This window comes from Mobula hypostoma, chromosome 6, assembly GCF_963921235.1.
Source record: "Mobula hypostoma chromosome 6, sMobHyp1.1, whole genome shotgun sequence".
Lineage (NCBI taxonomy): Eukaryota > Metazoa > Chordata > Chondrichthyes > Myliobatiformes > Myliobatidae > Mobula > Mobula hypostoma.
Window position 1 is genome coordinate 42,453,783 of NC_086102.1, and position 17,934 is coordinate 42,471,716.

The following is a 17,934-nucleotide window of genomic DNA, read 5'->3' on the forward strand; positions in this document are numbered from 1 at the left end:
TCTAGAATTTAATAGTTCAGCTCCTGGTTTCCAGATAAAAAATGGCTTTTTATAATCCTCGTACCTGCATACCCATACATCTCCCCAGCATAACACATTATTAATTTAAAGAGATTACATGTAAAATGCTACTTAACCTATGGAAATCTCTATTTTATCTCATCCTACAGTATTTACCCTTATTACATTCCCCAATTTGATGTAGAATTCTTGGATTCCAATTAACATTAGTCACCAATTCATCCCCATAATGTAAAGCTGCAGGAAGATTATGGTCATTTCAGGTGTTCAATTACAAACACCTAATGCTAAAACACATAAACATAATGAAACGCCAATCCTGACCTTGTTTACACCTACATGCTTTTCTGAAAAGCCGAATTTCTAAAGTATTTCTATTTTCAAATAATTTATAGAAACATACTAAAGAAACATTATATATTGAGTGTAAATTATCAACAAATAGTGATTGCCCTCAACTAGTTCAAAAGCTTTTTGATGAGGATTCACTGATAAATGTACAGTATTTCTTATGGGGTGTTAGCTTTCATAAGTCGAGGGATAGAGTTTAAGAGTTGCGATGTAATGACGCAGCTTTATAAAACTCTGGTTAGGCCACACTTGAGTACTGTGTCCAGTTCTGGTCACCTCACTATAGGAAGGATGTGGAAGCATTGGAAAGGGTACAGAGGAGATTTACCAGGATGCTGCCTGGTTTAGAGAGTATGGATTATGATCAGAAATTAAGGGAGCTAGGGCTTTACTCTTTGGAAAGGGAGCTAGGGTTTTACTCTTTGGAGAGAAGAAGGGTGACAGGAGACATAATAGAGGTGTACAAGATATTAAGAGGAATAGATTGAGTGGATAGCCAGCGCCTCTTCCCCAGGGCACCACTGCTCAATACAAGAGGACATGACTTTAAGGTAAGGGGTGGGAATTTCAAGGGGGATATTAGAGGAAGGTTTTTTTACTCAGAGAGTGGTTGGTGCATGGAATGCACTGCCTGAGTCAGTGGTGGAGGCAGATACACCAGTAAAGATTAAGAGACTACTGGACAGGTATATGGAGGAATTTAAGGTGGGGGGTTATATGGGAGGCAGGGTTTGAGGGTCGGCACAACATTGTGGGCCAAAGGGCCTGTACTGTGCTGTACTATTCTATGTTCTAAGTTTATTAGTTCCCTTGCCCTGGAAACTTAGGAGCCAGCCTCTGAGACTATTTAAGGGGGCATTTTTTTCTTTGAAATTGAGGCTTTGTTTTTTTTTAAAAAACTACAATGTTATTTATTTGGAAAAATGAAAACATATCTTTCCAAGTACTTGTAAGCATTAATCTAAAGCACTGCTGAGCTCATTATGATAGATACAGGATATAGTTAGCTCTTCAGAAGTTTCTCTTCTCCCGGAACCTTCACAAAATATTGTTCTTGTGTAAGGAGAACTTCCAAAATGTTCTGATGCTAGAGAAAGGACATTATTTGCAGTTAAGTAAGAGCTAAGTGCAGCATACTTTGCTGGTATAGGCAGTTTTGTAGAGTGAAAAAGAGGCAGTGAATGTAATGGCTTATACTATACGGTACAACATAATGGAGAAAGAAAATAGAACAGTGCAGCACAGGAACAGGCTATTCAGCAGACAATGTTTTGCTGAACAAGCTGAAAAGCAAATCAAGAATACCTAAACACTAATCCCTCCTACCTACACAATGTCCATATCCCTCCATCCCCCTTACGTCATGTGCCTAACCAAACATTTCTTAAAAGCCTCTAATATATTTGCCCTACCACCATACCAGGCAGCACATTCCAGACATCCACCACTCTCTGAGTAAAAAGCTTAACCCTCACATCCCCCTTGAACCTAGCCCCTCTCACCTTCAATGCAAGCCCTCTGGTATTAGACATTTCAACCTTGGGAAACTGATACTCTCTGTCCACTCCATCTATGTCACTCATCAGATCTTCCCTCGGTCTCTGTTGCTCCAGAGAGAACAACCCAAATTTATCCGGCCCCGCGTGATAGCACGTGCCCTCTAAAACAGGCAGCGTGCTGGCAAGTTCAGCAGAAGATCTGTTCAATCCAGCTATGACTGGAAATGTCCTAGGAAGTCTTTGAAAAGAATTCAGAGGCCTAAAATAGGATTTTAAAAATATCCAGATTTACAAAATAATCATTTCAAAATGCTCTGTAGATCTAATCATTTTGGTTCTGATCCAAATAGGGGAAGGATGCACAGCATCAGCTTGATGCTGCATGGGGCAGATCATTATCCTGTCTTCAGTCTGCTACAGGGAGCTGTGTATTACACTATGCCAATCCCTCTTGTTCCAATTAACGAGCATACTAAATACAGCCTGAACACTGACCATCATGTCAGTTAATGGAATTATCGTGGATATTTCACTATTTCCAACTCAAATTAACCCTTTTGGTTTTCAGTGTAACAGAATCCATAGGACCAACGAACTGCATAGCACAGAAGGAACTCATTCAGAATATATTGTGTCTCTCCAGGCTAGAGGGCAACAATCCAGCCTGATCTCTCCTTCAGCTTCTGTCCTGCAACCCTTTAGTTTATGACATTTCAAGTGTGCATCCAGGCATCTTATCTGGCTCCACTTCCTTATCAGGCACCAAGATCCTGGAGAATTAATTTTCCTTCACACTCCTTCATCTTTAATATTTGTCACTATGTCTCTTTGTCAACATAAATTACTTCTTCGTTTCTACTAGAGCCGAGGCCCAAATAATGTCCACCTTGGATAAATAACTTCTAAGTGTTCCCTATTTCCAATTAGTTTGCTCATTCAATTCAATAATGAGAGCCTTTGTTTTAAAGGAACATTTTCACAAGCACAGTTTTATTCCCCACACATTTTAATTTGATTTACAGGAGCAGTTTACAGGGAGTTGCTTCAATACAGGCAAAATTATACAAGTTAGGGAAAGGTTCCATTGTTAGATTAGCAGATCCAAACTCTTAGCACAAAAGAGTCACGACTTTCCGTACATGTAATTCACCAAGTTCTGAGACTACTTTGGTAAGTGCTGATTCTTCTTTGGATGAACAAATGTTGTAGTACCATCCAGAGATGAGAAGATTCCGTGTGCCTTTCAGCTATTGTGTAAATCATGTCCAACTAAGGGATTCAATAGGGCAGCCGAGTACACTTTATCACCCAAAGCTTTAATCCATAGCATTTGTGCTTTGTTATTTGCGCAATACTGTGCCCATCTGGATCAGTGCAATATTTGCAAAGTGTTCATTTAGTTCAAACAGTTGGTTAGAAGTAGAAAGGAAGAAAATCAAAGTTTCAACATCAATAGGCTTTTCCAGCACTGATTAGAAATGTTTCCATTTTTTTCCAGGAGTGCTCAAGTCCATCCATTGTCTGAATTCTCTATGATCAAGTTAGGCATTTTATTTAACGAATAATACATGTCTGTAAAATTGCAAAAAGGGAAAAATAGTTTGTTTCTTAGAAACCGAAAACAATATTCTTCTCTTCGGGGCCTAACGAGGTTACTTTGGAATGGGTTATTTGTGAAACACTACAGTTGCTGTAGAGGCCAAATGGAGATAATTCTGAACACAACAACTATGAGCTTGGCACAATAAAAGTTCAAAAATAGGATATAATACTTCAAAGAAATTCAAGCTTCTTTTACTGAAAACAAGACAAGATACACCGTCCATTATCAATGCAAATCACATTTGCCTCTGCAAGGGACAGGCATTATTCATTTTCTGGAGGTTATGCTGTTCCAGCAACAGATTTATTTATATGTTGTGTAACATATGTAAAAGGGCAAATATCCACAAATTCTAGACAATGATTGCGACCCAATTACATTTATTTCTGTGTAGCGTATAGATAGATTAGCTAAGGATTATTATCCCAGTACACTACAGCTTCAAAGATCATTGTGTCATGGGTGTTGTAGGGCACTTAAAAGTGGGACGATTACATTTAATGTGCTCTGTAGTCAACACTTCTACTTAATTGATACCGACATCAATCCACTACGGAGACCCTAGTGCATAGTGCTGCGTGTGTATGGACAGCGCAGGTAAAGATTTTATTTTTAAATATTGCCTTTATACCATATGAACCGACATTTGTGAAGAACTCCCTGGGACAGTCCCATACTGTCTGGCGTCACAAGCGTTCTGTGGCTGCTGGGCAGGAGTGGAGGCAATCACATGCATCCCATCTATTCCTGTGGACAAGAACTGTCTCTCGCTGAAGGCCCCGTTGGGTGAAGAGGAACAGAGTAAAGTGCTTTGGGATGCATTAAGTTTCTCAGGGCTGCCGGCCAGTCTGGGTGAGGCAGGGAAGTTGTAGCCATAAATATTATATGGGTTGTGTAATGAGAAGGCATTGTAGGAGCTCTGTTGGACATGACTACCACTAAACATGTGAGATGAAGAGGTGTTAGAGGCAGGACTTCCTGTTTGCATGACGTACTGAAACTGGGAAGCAGTAAATGATGGCAGCTGACTGCTGTAAGCATCCATCTTGTTGTTGCTTTGTAATGAAGAAGGTGTGGGTACTGCAGAAATTAATGAAGAAGTCCTCTGCGGAACAAATGTTTCTGCTGGTGGCTGAGAAGATGCACTAGGACCTTGTAACCGGTTGTATCCACCCTCAGCTAGAGCTGGGTAACTCTGCAAGGTGGCCATGTTGCCTCGAGCACAAGCTGGATATTCAGAGAGATTGAGGTTGCAGAGCTGGCTCTCCCTGCAGCCAACATTGAAGGTGTTGGGAGTGAGGTGGAAAGCTGGCGGGGAGCAAGATGGAGACAGCAGATGGGAAGATGCTGAAGGGGATGGAGTTCCTGGGCTAGAAGTTGTTGGAGATGTTCCTGTACTACCTCCTGAAACCAAAACAGAAGTGTAGATAAATTGAGAACATGTCAAAATAATTTCCAGTTATGATGTCTTAACTCTATGGGGAAAGGTTACCGTTTTAAACTAAAACTTTGTTCATCAGTAAAAGGAACTTACTTTATGTTAAGATAAAGTAAGAACATAAAAACATAAGACAGCATGGAATGATCTTAAGTTATTTGATATATCAGTGCTCTTGGCTGAATAGACTCAGACATTTGCTTAAGCTATCTAATCTCCCAAGAGGCAGTTCTCAGTAAGTGGTTCCTGAATTTTCAAAGGCAATCAGATAAAACTCCAGCATTTTTCTCTATTCAAATATGAAAATGGTACTTTTGAGAAACCACATACTTTACACCTCTTCCTATTTTGATCCCTTCCCCTAAAATCCTCTCAGAAGGACCATTGTCTCCAATGGCAATTTATCATTCCATCTCACACCTATAAATATGCACTCTCCTTTTCAAACTAGCTCTCTTACAATTTTTAAAATGCTGTATTTAATCAATGAACTATTAAATGGTTTTCCTTAGATTGCTCCAGAGATTCACACTGCAGATAAAACACTTTTGTTTCTGATCTCTTACCTCATTTGAACTTCATATTTTAAAACCATTCTCCTCTGACCAATCCACAGCAGCTATAGTTTTATAACGTCAAAGCTGACTTATTTATTTTCTATTTTCAATTAATTGGACTGGGCTTGTGCCATTCAATTAGACCCACGTGATCAATTAACCTATTGATCAGTCAATGTAGGAGAAAACTGGGAACATCTAGAGGAAACCGACACAGTCACAGGGAGAACATACAAACTCTTTACAGACAGCAGCAGAATTGAACCTAGATCGTTGGTGCCGAAATAGCGTTAAGCCAACCACTACCGTGCCACCCCCCAAAAGAATGAGTTATTTAGTTCTGTGAAGCCATATTTCCATCCTGGAAGAAACAGCAGAAAATTGTGGGATGGAAATTGGTCTGCTTTGTGTGCCTATTTTACTGGCATGTAATGAACCCAACCAGACTCCGCTGTATTTGTAATGTAGCTATGTAAAACAGTCATTGGGTCTGTTCCACTCATATCTGAGTGGAACAGTGGAATATTTTTAGTGTCCATGTCCCCTCACTAAATCCCATACCTGAGTGGAATATCTTTAGTATCCATGTCCCCTCACTAAATCCAATATCTGAGTGGAATATCTTCAGTTTCCATGTCTCCTCACTAAAACCCACCTGCAATAAAAATGTGGGGAGCCAAGTGTGTGCTATCCATGAGTCTTCACTAGTTCTCCAGAAATGGAGGCTATCTGAAAATGAATGTAGATAGTTTCCTGCAGGCATATGTATTAGATTTGAGTTACATGAAGTCAGTAGACCTTTTTCCCATATAATCCGTCACATTGTGGAAGGTCCCTGCAATCCAGACAGCAAAGAAGTCAATCTCTTTTTAAATGCTGGCCCCTGATTTCTGCTCCCCAGCCCTCTTTGGCACAGTAACGGAGTGAGGATAACTCACTGTTTTGTTTTCAATGCCACCTCTGATTTCAATGTCCTCCTCTCTTCCGCATAAACAGTTTGATGACGATGTTAACCAAATTCTGGAGGCAACGGCGAAGGGAGGGGTTGATAGGAAGCTGCAAGAGCGAGGTGTCTCCCAGTGGAGGTTGGTTGTAGGGGATTCATAGCCCGTCCTTTAGCTAGAGCCTTCAGCATTTTGGGCATCGAGGGAGAGAGGAAGAGGAGAGCCATCCGCAGTACCACCGATGCAGCAGAGAGGGCCTCAAGATGGCTGTGGTTCAAAAGAGGGGAGCCATGGAGTCATAAGTAGCTAGCCATCTGGACACAAGCTGGGGACTGATCAACCCCGGCTGGGTCACCTGGAGGAGGTTGTATGATGGTGAAAGACCCGAAACCACCCGATGATTCCAGGAACATCACTGAAGATGTGTCCGGAAGCATCAATAGATGTATGTACACAACAATCAAAATTGCTTAGCCATCTCATGGATTTACAGACAAAACCATGTCTAAATGTAGAAAATGTTTTAAATGCTAGAAATCTGACATAAAAGCAGAAGATGCAGGAAACACTCAGAAGGCAGCATCTGCCGAAAGACAAACACTTTAACCTGAAAATTAAACTCTTACCCTTTCCGCAGATGCTGCCTGACCTGATGCACGTTTCCAGAATTGTTGATTTCTATAACATCTGCAAGCACTTCCTCCTAATCTTCACAATCCTCAGCCCCCTTCTGTACAAATACTACATACTTCTGAGATAAATGACAAATATTTCCTCAAGCTATACGCAACTGCATTTTCCAATTCCTGTTTTCAATCTACAAATTACAAAGAGACTTGCAAAAAAACAATCATGCTCAAAGGTATTTTTATGGCAAATAGTGCAATAAAGTTGTGTTAGATTATTTTAAGATTGAATGATTAAAAACTAAACCATTAGTTTGAACAATCCACTAAGAGGCTGGGGTGGAAAGGTGATAATTATCTAGTTGAGCAAAGGAGAACTAATAAACAGTATTATCGAATGTTCAGAGGGTCGATGCAAAATGAAATTCTTTACCCTATACTCTAAATAAAAACTAGGCACAATTCACAAGCTGGGAGAACTGACATTTCTTTTTGTGTATCATCTCTCAGAAATCTTATGAAATAATGTACTAATAGGGGTGATTTTCAAATGCAGCTTTGTGCAATGAACCCAAGGTCTGTCCTAGGAGACCAGACTGGGAAAAGACAGAATACTGTTGGCCAGACAAAATATTATGGATTGTTAATAAAATACAGCATCTAACAGAATAAAGTAACTATGTAAGATGAACCTAAATATGAAAATAAATCAATCTGCCAACCTTGGATTAATTCCAATCCATGGCTGAGATCACAGCATTTTATTCAACTTTTGGCATTTGTACAATATTTTCCCAATGATATTTTTCAGTTTTTTTTCTATGACATCATAAAAGACTGTCTTAAGCAACAAGGATTTATTACATGAAGAGAATGTGTCTGCAATTGAAAACAATGGGAAAGTGTGAGAGAAGTAAAACCATGCGTTGCTCTGGGCAGTATGAAATTGGCACACATAAGACACTCAATTGGCTTTAAACGGGACAAAAGCAAAAGCCAGATTTTGTGCCAAATAGGCCAAAGGACAAAGTAGAACATTAATAAAATGCAACTTACTTATGAATACCAAAACAATATTTCCATGTTGAATCAATTTTGATAATTTGGAGATAAAAATTGCTTTTTAATATACTATAATCAACAGTGAATCTTAGGCTCCATACAAAATAATCAAGCAAATAACATATAGAAAATGTTATCCATTTATTGCATCATATAAGAGGAAGATAGAAATTCTTCCACCATTATTCCTCATGTACTGTTGTATGGACGATGCACTTTTCTGGGGCTAAGGAAAACAGGAAATGAATGCAGTCTTATTCTTGAAAAAGATTTACATATTTTCTCTCAACTTGAGAATTGCAAAGGCTGGTGTGACAAATAATTTAAAAGAAGAAAGGGGAAAATGTCTCCATTTAAAATGAAATAAATTTAGAGATATATTTTCTAATAGGCCTGAGCTGAATATATAATTTGGAATATATTTGGTGTCTACTCGTAGATTTCTGATATCTATATCATTATATCAAAAATCTGAAACTTCGTTTTTTTTAATTTGAGGTGACACCTGATATATACCACCAAGACGGGATGTAATTATCGGCTCCATATTATTATTGTCTGTAACCTCGCCATTGGGATTTTGACACCACAGTCAGATGAGCCTGACGTTCAGTTATTCAATCTGCCTCTCAAACTCAGTGGCCAAAATTTTCTCAAGTCTCGTTAGCTGAATAACACTTCCAACATTTCTGACAAAACAACAAAAAATTAGGGAAGACGTATCCTCATTCATCTCTTCAAAGCTGTTTGCTCAGCTTCAATTAGCTTCCAATTGGACAGAATTTGTTTCTGAAGTGTTTAGAGAGTAGCAGAATGTAGCCCCAACATGAAAGGGTGCTATCAACTCAGTGCACGGGCAGATTGAAATAATTTGTTAAATGATGCAAGTTAATGAAACAGAATGTTTATTACCACTCTGTACTTCGAGAAGAATTTGTTATCTTGCAATCTAGAGCAAACTATTTACTCAGGTCAATTATGTTTCATTGCACAAGTTATAATGTTCATTTGACAAGCATCAACCTCAGCGATTCTCAATTTACTGTACAAAATACTTGAAACTTCAGTCTCTATTATGATATGCTTTTTTCTGTCAGCAGAACAGTAAAGAATTTCATATGCAATATGATTTCTCTAGAGAAGCAATTGGATACACAATCTAACAAGAAGCATGTTAAGGACCAGTTAGAGTAGTAATGAAAATGGCTATTACAAATTCTGTAGTCTAACAGGAAGGAAAACTAAATGGATTAAATTGTCTGGCTCATTTACCTTGCTGTTTTTGCATGTTGGTAAAATCCTCAAATGTGAGAGTCCGGACAGGAGGTCTCCAGAAGGCATATGTCTCCATGATGGCTTCTAAGCCAGTTCTGATCAAAAGAAAGCAAAGAGGAAATAAAACTGTGTATAGCTTCAACACGCACATCAATCTCCACATTGTCCTGTTTCCAGCTGGTGCATTTCTTTCTCACACTGTTCCTGTTAGATTTATGTTTCAACATTTCCCACAAAATCCATTCTTATCCTCTTAACAGGTCTATTTTCTAGGATGAAATCCCTTATTCTGGAGTTAATTCTTCTAAATTCTTAAATTGTGAAGGGAGATTGCTTAATGTTACAAGTTTCCCTTTATAATAGATTCAAAATTAAAATAATGTACAATTGGTATTCCATAACTCTTACATATTTTTCTCTCCACTTAAATCACAATCACTAAGTTTTATGAAGACATTTCTCTTGGTGTGTAATTCAGAGGTGGAACTATAGACAGGGTGTTGTTTTAATGGGTCACGCAGGTTTTCTGTTATCGGCAGACACAATGGACAGCCACCAATCAGCAAGTTAAGTATTCAAAAATTAATGCTTTTATTTACTATGTATTAATTCTCAATAATGATATTGATGTACATTGGGTCTCGAGTCAGTGAAAACAATGCCTGGCTCTGGAGGTAAGCAGCGAACTGCCATGGTCAGAGACATCTAATAAAAATCTACCTTGCATCTCACTTTTTCCTCACTTCCAGCTGTCAATTGTAAATGATCCCATCATTCAGGCTGAGTATTCAACAATTCTCACAGACAATAAACCAGGAACTATTAAAAAAAAATTTAACATTTTTACAGTTGCTAAGATAACAGAGTTTGTTAATCCATAAATCATAGCTTGACATACATAAGAAAATCACCTAGGTAGGCCTCATGCAATATGCATCAATGATCTGATATACTGACATATTAGTCGTGTGAATATTCCTTAAGTTACAACAGCAAAGACTGACAGTTATTACAGCCAGAACATCTGGGCGAGTAAATAAAGGAAGGATCTTTTTTTTAATAAGTGCATATTGTGCTTGTGAAACAAGGTGCAGGCAATAGCAGAAGAAAACCTAATAAACTTCAATAGCAACTAGCTAGGATGCTATAAATGCTCCAAGAGCGATAGGTTAAGTAGTCCAAAGATCTTGGCACGTCTAAAACTGTAGCTATTTTACTTTCGATTTACATAAATGTATGCGACCTGCCCAACTAGGGTGAGGAGGTAGTAGGAGGGTGGGGATGACATTGAATTCATCTTTTTTTTCCTGAAGGTTTGGGTAAGCACACTGTATCCAACAGTGGCACAACACAATGGGCTGAAGGGCCTGTTTATGTACTGTACTGTTTTACTGCATGGTCTCAATGCTAAATGATAAATGGTTGGTTTCAGGACAATATTAAAACAAGAACAGAATAAGAATGCATAGTGAAGATTCTTTAAAACTAGAAGGTGTAAGAGGTGATACGAGGGCAAACTATTGGAGAGACAAGAGGGAAGGCAGAGGAAGAAGCAGCAGGATGCAAAAGAAAATGGGAGAACAAAGAATATTCTAATGTGGAAGTCAGGTTCAAGGCTAATACAATTCACTGCAGCAACGCAAATAAGGTTGAAAGGGGAATGCAGAGAAGCATGAAAGGTACTTGAAAGGCAGCACGTGGATGTGGCAAAAGCAAAACTGTTGGTCATCATTCATTTAAAAGTGACAATACCTGTAGCAGCCTCATACATGTAACCAAGTCAGATCAGAATACAGCTCGACACCTCGTTAAATATTCACGGTCAGCTTTTTTTTATTGTGGCCAGTGACAATGTCAGTCCACAAAATCTAGGACGATATTTATTCTGCAGTGCTTAATTTGATCCGTTTTACATTGGGGAGGAGGATTTCCATCTGAACCTACATCAATATATTTATCCATCAGTGCAGGGGTAAGCGTTTCACATCATGGGGATTCCTAGTACTGGCAAGGAAATAACTTGCCAACAGTAATCCAATTACTCAGTTACATCTGTTTCGTGTGTACCCTACAAAACAATTGAAGCTAGCCAGTGTAGATTACATCTGTAATCCTTCCTGGAATAGTACATCATATTTTGATCATAATTTTCACCATGGATACAGAGAGGCAGAGCAAATTCCAAGCAGCCAAGATTAATAGCAAGAGCAAAAAAATATTTAATGTGAATTCTAACTGACATGCCAGGTGATTACAGAAGCAAAATTATATGTGATAATGGAGGACTTAACCATCATTCACAATTTTTTTCCTACCAGAAACATCAACTGCTAACTGAAGAACTGAACTTCCCACAAATTAATTTCAAAGATAACACACCACACTCATAATACCCATACTCAGAATCTTAAAGCAAATCTGTGTGTAATCAAACTCAGCCTAATTTTTGCTCTTTGCCAGATAAGTTTCAAAGGGTTTCTGTTTTCTCTGAGCAGTCTGCACATTTGCTAGTTTTCATTCAGCAGGTAGTTTCACTTCCATTTAATCTATTCTACTGAAGCTCTATCCAATTAGAGAAGCCATCTATCACTACTGTTCTCCAGTGTGTGTATGCTGTTAAGGCAAACACTACAGACCATATGGAATTGTAGTTGGGTTCGATTAGATGGCTGTGTTGGCTGTTCATGTACTTTGAATTCAATGTTTCTGTTGCTGACTTTGTTTTAACTACTAGAAGGTATAATATAGACAGCAATTTAGATCATCATAATTGATTTCCATGGCTACAGGTATTTTGAAGAAATGTCATTTGGCAGAATTAAATAAATACACATAATCATAATGGAAAATCTATATCACATTGCACAAGACGGAAAGCCAAATTTACATACTGTACAAAAGGAAAACAAATTTACATAAAATTCTTAAGTTTTTTTGAAAAGTATTCAAGATTGTTAAACGTCATTCTTCAACACAAGGGTAAAGTAGAAAGAAATGAAATACCATACAAAGACATATAACAAGTGACTAATTAGATGAAATAAATAATCAGGTGCTGAACAAAACAATGTAATTATTTTAAACATTATAAAACAAGCATTCTTCATTAAATTATGCACAGGTCAAATATTTCAATAAGCTGCAATTTCATTAATATTCAGAAATACATTGACAGAATTTCCATTGGCTTATGTTGCTTTCAATGAAAACGGGAAATCAGCATATAATGTCGAGGAATTTAAGTATAAAATATGCTGATAATAAATTGTTTCTGTAATCTGTAACTGTAGCTTCAAAAACATTGTGCTAGAAATTGATCTTCCTCCAGAAATAAAGAAAATGGCAAGTTCCTGGGATTTTTTTCCATCAGAGTTTTAGGATCCCAAAAACTGAACTGCTGTGAATTGGCACAAACGACCATTAAGCCCTTTGTAAGATTCTAAAAATATTACTATATTAATGAAACTGACATAATCCACAAATATTAGTAAAATTTTTGAATTTATTTTTTTAAATCATATCTTGTGATTTATCATAAGACACTGAAGAAGAATTAGGCCTATGCCATTCCATCATTGCCGATTTATTATAATGAGTTGCACTCTGGCTAAATAAATTCCTCCTCATCTCTGTTCTAAATGGACATCCGTTGATCCTGAGGCTGGGCCCTCTGGTCCTAGACTCTCCCACTACAGGAAACATCCTCTCTCCATCTGGGACTTCCAATATTCAATAAGTTTCAACGAGATCCCACTCATTCTTCCAAACTCCACTGTGTACAGAGTCATCAAATGCTCCTCATATGTTAACCCTTTCATTTCTGGGATAATTCTTGTAAACATCCTCTGGACCCCCTCCAGCACATATTTTCGTACATAAAAACATATAACAAGTGACTAATTAGTTAGATGAAAAAAAAATCAGGTGCTGAACAATACAATAGAAATAAGAACAATTTAATTATTTTAAGCATAATAAAACAAGCACTAAAACTAAAACTGCTCACAATACCCCAAGTGTGTTCTGACCAATGCCTTATAAAGCCTTGGCATTACATCTTTGCTTTTATATTCTAGTTCTTTTGAAATAAATGCTACCAATGCATTTGCCTTCCTTACCACTGACTCAGCCTGCAAGTTAACCTTTAGGGAATCTGGCACAAGGGCTCTCAAGTCCCTTTGCATTTCTGATTTTTGAATTTTTACAACTGTTTAGAAAGTAGTCTATGCTTTTATTCCTTCTACCAATGTGCATGACCATACACTTCCCTATACTATATTCCATCTGCCATGTCTTTGTACATTCTCCAAATGTGTCTAAATCCTTCTGCAGACTCCCTGATTTCTCAACACTACCTGCCCCTCCACCTATCCGCGTATTATCCACAACCTCGGCCACCAAGCAATCGATTTCATCATCCACATCATGCATATAACATGAAAAGCAATCCCAACACCAATCATTGCGGAATACCACTAATAACGGCAGCTAACCAGAAAAGGCCCCTTTATTCCCACTCTTTGCCTCCTGAAAGTCAGCCAATCTCCTATCTATGCTAATGTAACGCTCAGCTATATTGGCTCGTACTTATCTAGGGGATATTTATCCTGGTTGCGTAGGTTGCTGTGCAATGCCACCTGGTTCGACCTCAAACATCAAACATCAGCCAGCACACAATGTACACTTTACAGATTATACTTTATAAATCTTACTGGGACTATGAGATTAATAGATATACAATATAAAAGAAAAGAAAAAGGTGCCAGACTTATCAAAGTTCAATTACTTCGTGCACACAGTTGGAGCCCAAATACCCGAGTCTTCTTTCTTCACCCTGCGATCCACTCCAACCCCCTCGACGCGCAGCTCAGGACCACCCACGGTGATCGACCAGAGCGCTCCCAGCACGTCTGTCTTACTCCCGGTCTCTCCTCCAAAAGCCCGCCAAAAACACTGTTTCCCAGCCATATGAGACAGAATATCACCCCCAAAAAAATAACATGCACACCCATTGGTTCATTCCCTCCTTCTCATTAGTGATAACCCAAACAAACTGCTAGCTGCTAGAAAAAGAATCACTGTCTTAGCAGTTAACATCACAGAGAAACCATTTTAATTATAACATAACAAAGAAGCCATTTTGATTAACATACACAGTAACATGAAAGAAGGAACCCCTTATACTAGTATATTTCCTATAGTACCATGGGCTCTTATCTTTTTAAACAGTCTCATGTACAGTGCCTTGTCAAAGGCCTTCTAAAAATCCTAATAAGCAACATCCACTAACTCTCCTTTGTGTATACTGCTTGTTATTTCATCAAAGAATTCCAGCAGATTTGTTGGACAAGATTTCCCCTTAAGGAAACCATGGAGTCTTTGGTCTACTTCATCAAGCGCCTCCAAGTACCTCGAAATCTCATCCTTGATAATGGACTCCAACATCTTCCCAAACAATTACGTCAGGCTAACTGGACTATAATTTCCTTTCTTCTGCCTCCCTCCCTTCACAAAGAGTGAAGTGACATTTACAAATTTCCAGTCCTTCAGAACTATTGCAGAATCTATTGATTTATTAAATATCATTACTAATGCCTCCACAATTTCTTCAGCCACCTTCTTCAGAACCCTGGCGTTTAGTCCATCTGGTCCGGGTGACGTACTGACCTTCAACCTTCTCAGCTCCCCAAGCATTTTCTCCTTAGTAATAGCAACTGTACTCACTTCTGCCCCCTGACACTCCCGAATTTCTGGCATACTGCTTGTGTCTTCCATGGTGAAGACTGACACAAAATACTTAAGGTTGTCCACCATTTCTTTGTCCCTCATAACCACCTATTCAATGTCATTTTCCAGTTAAAGAATGGCAGGATATTAACTAGTCCCTATTGAAAGGGATAACCAAAAAATTAAACTGATATACAGCATTGATTTTGGATGACAGTTCTCTGTGTCTACTTACCTCCAGTACTAGTAAAGGTGCAATGAGCTCAGGACCTAGGTCATTAATTTAATGAGCCATACTGTTTCTACTTGATTATTCCGTTTGTCAGAATTGCAAAGGCTCCACATTAATGATTCTTCAAGCCAGTATTAAACCCATGTTCAGCAACACTGTCAGTGTAATGCCTGTTCTGTGCATCTCCCATGAAATCATCAGACTCCTAATCAGAAACAAAAGTGTGGAGGAACGGAAAATGGGAGTTCTTCCTCCTTGCTTTAGCACTACAATCAAATATAATTTTGGATGCATTTATACTCCAGCCTTACCATCAAAGAACAACTGGCATCACAACCAGCACAAATTGACAACCTCCAAACTGATGGGATTCCTGAGACGACTTATTTGGTATCTGGGATTTGTTAGCTCAATGCAGTTGAGACTCTGGACGAGCACAAATGAGTAAACAGAACCACCAACCTGCTAATCTGCTGGATGTTTGAGTAGTGTGTTCATCTTCCAACTCTAAAATTTAAACCCAGTTCAATTTGCAGTCCAGAAGTGCAGTGTGTAGAAATTCCAGCTCGAAACTGAAGCAGCATAACCAACTCAGACAAGCGGTGCCTCAAAATCCCATCTTCACTTTTGTCACAACTTTGCTTCTTTTCGTTAGTTTTTTATACCTCTTTCTGCATAAAATCTACTCTTTTTCCCTACTTGGTGTAAATCGTTTCGTATGTTGTAGAAGAACAACAAAAGATTTTGGCAATTTTGGCAGTTTAATCGCTTCCACATGCATCCTGTATATTAGGGAATTCTCTTTCTGCTTCCATCCTCAAATATTTTGGATTTGAGAAAAGCTAAGAGTTTTTTTTATTAAATGTGTTTTAATGTCATTCATTTCAACCCAGGCATTCACATTTTATGTTTGCTTTCTGCATGTGGTATGTTATTTCTGTCTGTGCATCAACTGTCGTGCTGCGATTGGTACAAATGAGCTGGGCTCTAGGGAGGAACCCAGTACAAGCCTGAAACAATGTGGGTTGGAAGATTCAGTTCAATTCTACAACACAAACCTGTTTTTTCCCCCCAGTTATGTTGATGTAATTAAGTCAGTGAAACACATATTCAGGAAAGTCAGTCACATTGCAAGGTTTCAATTCCCAAACTCCTTAAACTATTGATCATCAGAATCAGGTTTAATATCACTGGCATATGTCATGAAATTTGTTGTGATTTGGCAGAGGGGCAAAAAGGAAAAAAATAATGAGGTAGTGTACATGGGTTCATTGTCCGTTCAGAAATCTGATGGCGGAGGGTTAGAAGCTGTTCCTAAAACATTGAGTTGAACTGGATCTTTACTTCATTGCAACGACATTTCCTGTTTAATGTCAAATCAACTACTACATATCTGGGAATCTCTTGCATAGTTTTTTTAGTGTTTAGTTCTCTGAGTCAACCAAATAATTTGTTATCATTTTTAAATGCATTATTTAAGGTTTTGCTTATATTGTAGTAGAACTGACAACAATCAGATCTCCATGCATACATTGTTTAATCTCAGAAATCCTGAAGGTGTTGTCAGGAACTGATCCTCCAAAGATTGTATTCTGTGATTGTTTTCCGTGTCATAATGAAATGAACTCAATGAACTGACAGATATTTCACCTCTTTGAAAACTGGTCCTGCTGTGTTTTAAAACAAACCAGAAATGTTAGCTTTGTTCTACAAGTTGAGAGTTAGGTTAATGTTATTGAATCCTATATTAATACTTAGCAAGAATCTAGTCCTAAAATACTTTTGTACCTGAATTGTAATTTCATTACTGGAATACAGTATTTAAAATAATAATTAAATATAAATATCAAGTTTAACCCTGTTTCAACCATTTTGTTTTAGCCCTTGTCAGGAACTTAAAACATCAGCTCAGGTTTGACTATCTCCGTCCTGATTTGCTGTCATAAAAAGCTTTCAATATGATTGATAGCTTGACAACACCATGACCACTGGAGTCCAGTGATCCATTAAGTTTCTGTCTGATACCATTTAACATCAGAAAATGTGAAGCCTGCACTAAGGAAACCACTAAATCCTTCTTTGAGATCAGTGATAAGCATGGTTGATTTGATCCTGGCCTAGGCTAATAAACACCTCATATTTTAATATATTTGATGTCTTCAAATTTTAAAGCAGAAACACTTTGCTTTTCTAAATATTTTAATGTCAGTTAGAAAAGTAATGTATTTCTCCTGTCAAATTTGGTTTACTAACCTTGAATTTGATTTCTTGTCAGCTAATCACACCTTGCCTCCCAAGCCTCTACTCCCCTCCCCCATTGCCCTGCGATCTTCTTTCCTTCAAGTGTTTTATTTTGTCCTTCCTCATTCTTCCTCTCAAAACGCAGCACTCTGTATTTCCATGCACAAATTTCAGCTGCCCATGTCCTCTTGAATGCTATGGATGGTCTCCTCATTTGCTCAGGACAGTGTGGAAATAGATATAACAACAACAACAGCACGAGGAGGCATTTTGATTAACATATCACCAGGCAGAGAACAGGGGGATTTAGACCATGTGCAGGCAGACTGTTTCAATTAAAATTGGCATGGCTGGCACA

General features: G+C 38.2%; 1 protein-coding gene across 3 annotated transcripts in view; it reads right to left on the reverse strand.

The window, feature by feature from the left end:
- Positions 1 to 182: 182 nt before the first annotated feature.
- Positions 183 to 17,934, reverse strand: part of tbx15 (T-box transcription factor 15) — a 93,948-nt gene continuing 76,196 nt past the window's right edge. The window contains exons 7-8 of one of the 3 annotated variants that reach the window (XM_063049858.1): positions 9,374 to 9,471; positions 183 to 4,878 (exon numbers count right to left, since the gene is read on the reverse strand). In XM_063049858.1, the coding sequence (XP_062905928.1) occupies positions 4,100 to 4,878; positions 9,374 to 9,471 (877 nt within the window). In that variant the 3' untranslated portion in view covers positions 183 to 4,099. Of the gene's footprint in view, positions 4,879 to 6,379; positions 6,681 to 8,237; positions 8,328 to 9,373; positions 9,472 to 17,934 lie in introns of those variants that run through there. The other 2 variants (XM_063049859.1, XM_063049860.1) reach the window with 2 other exon arrangements.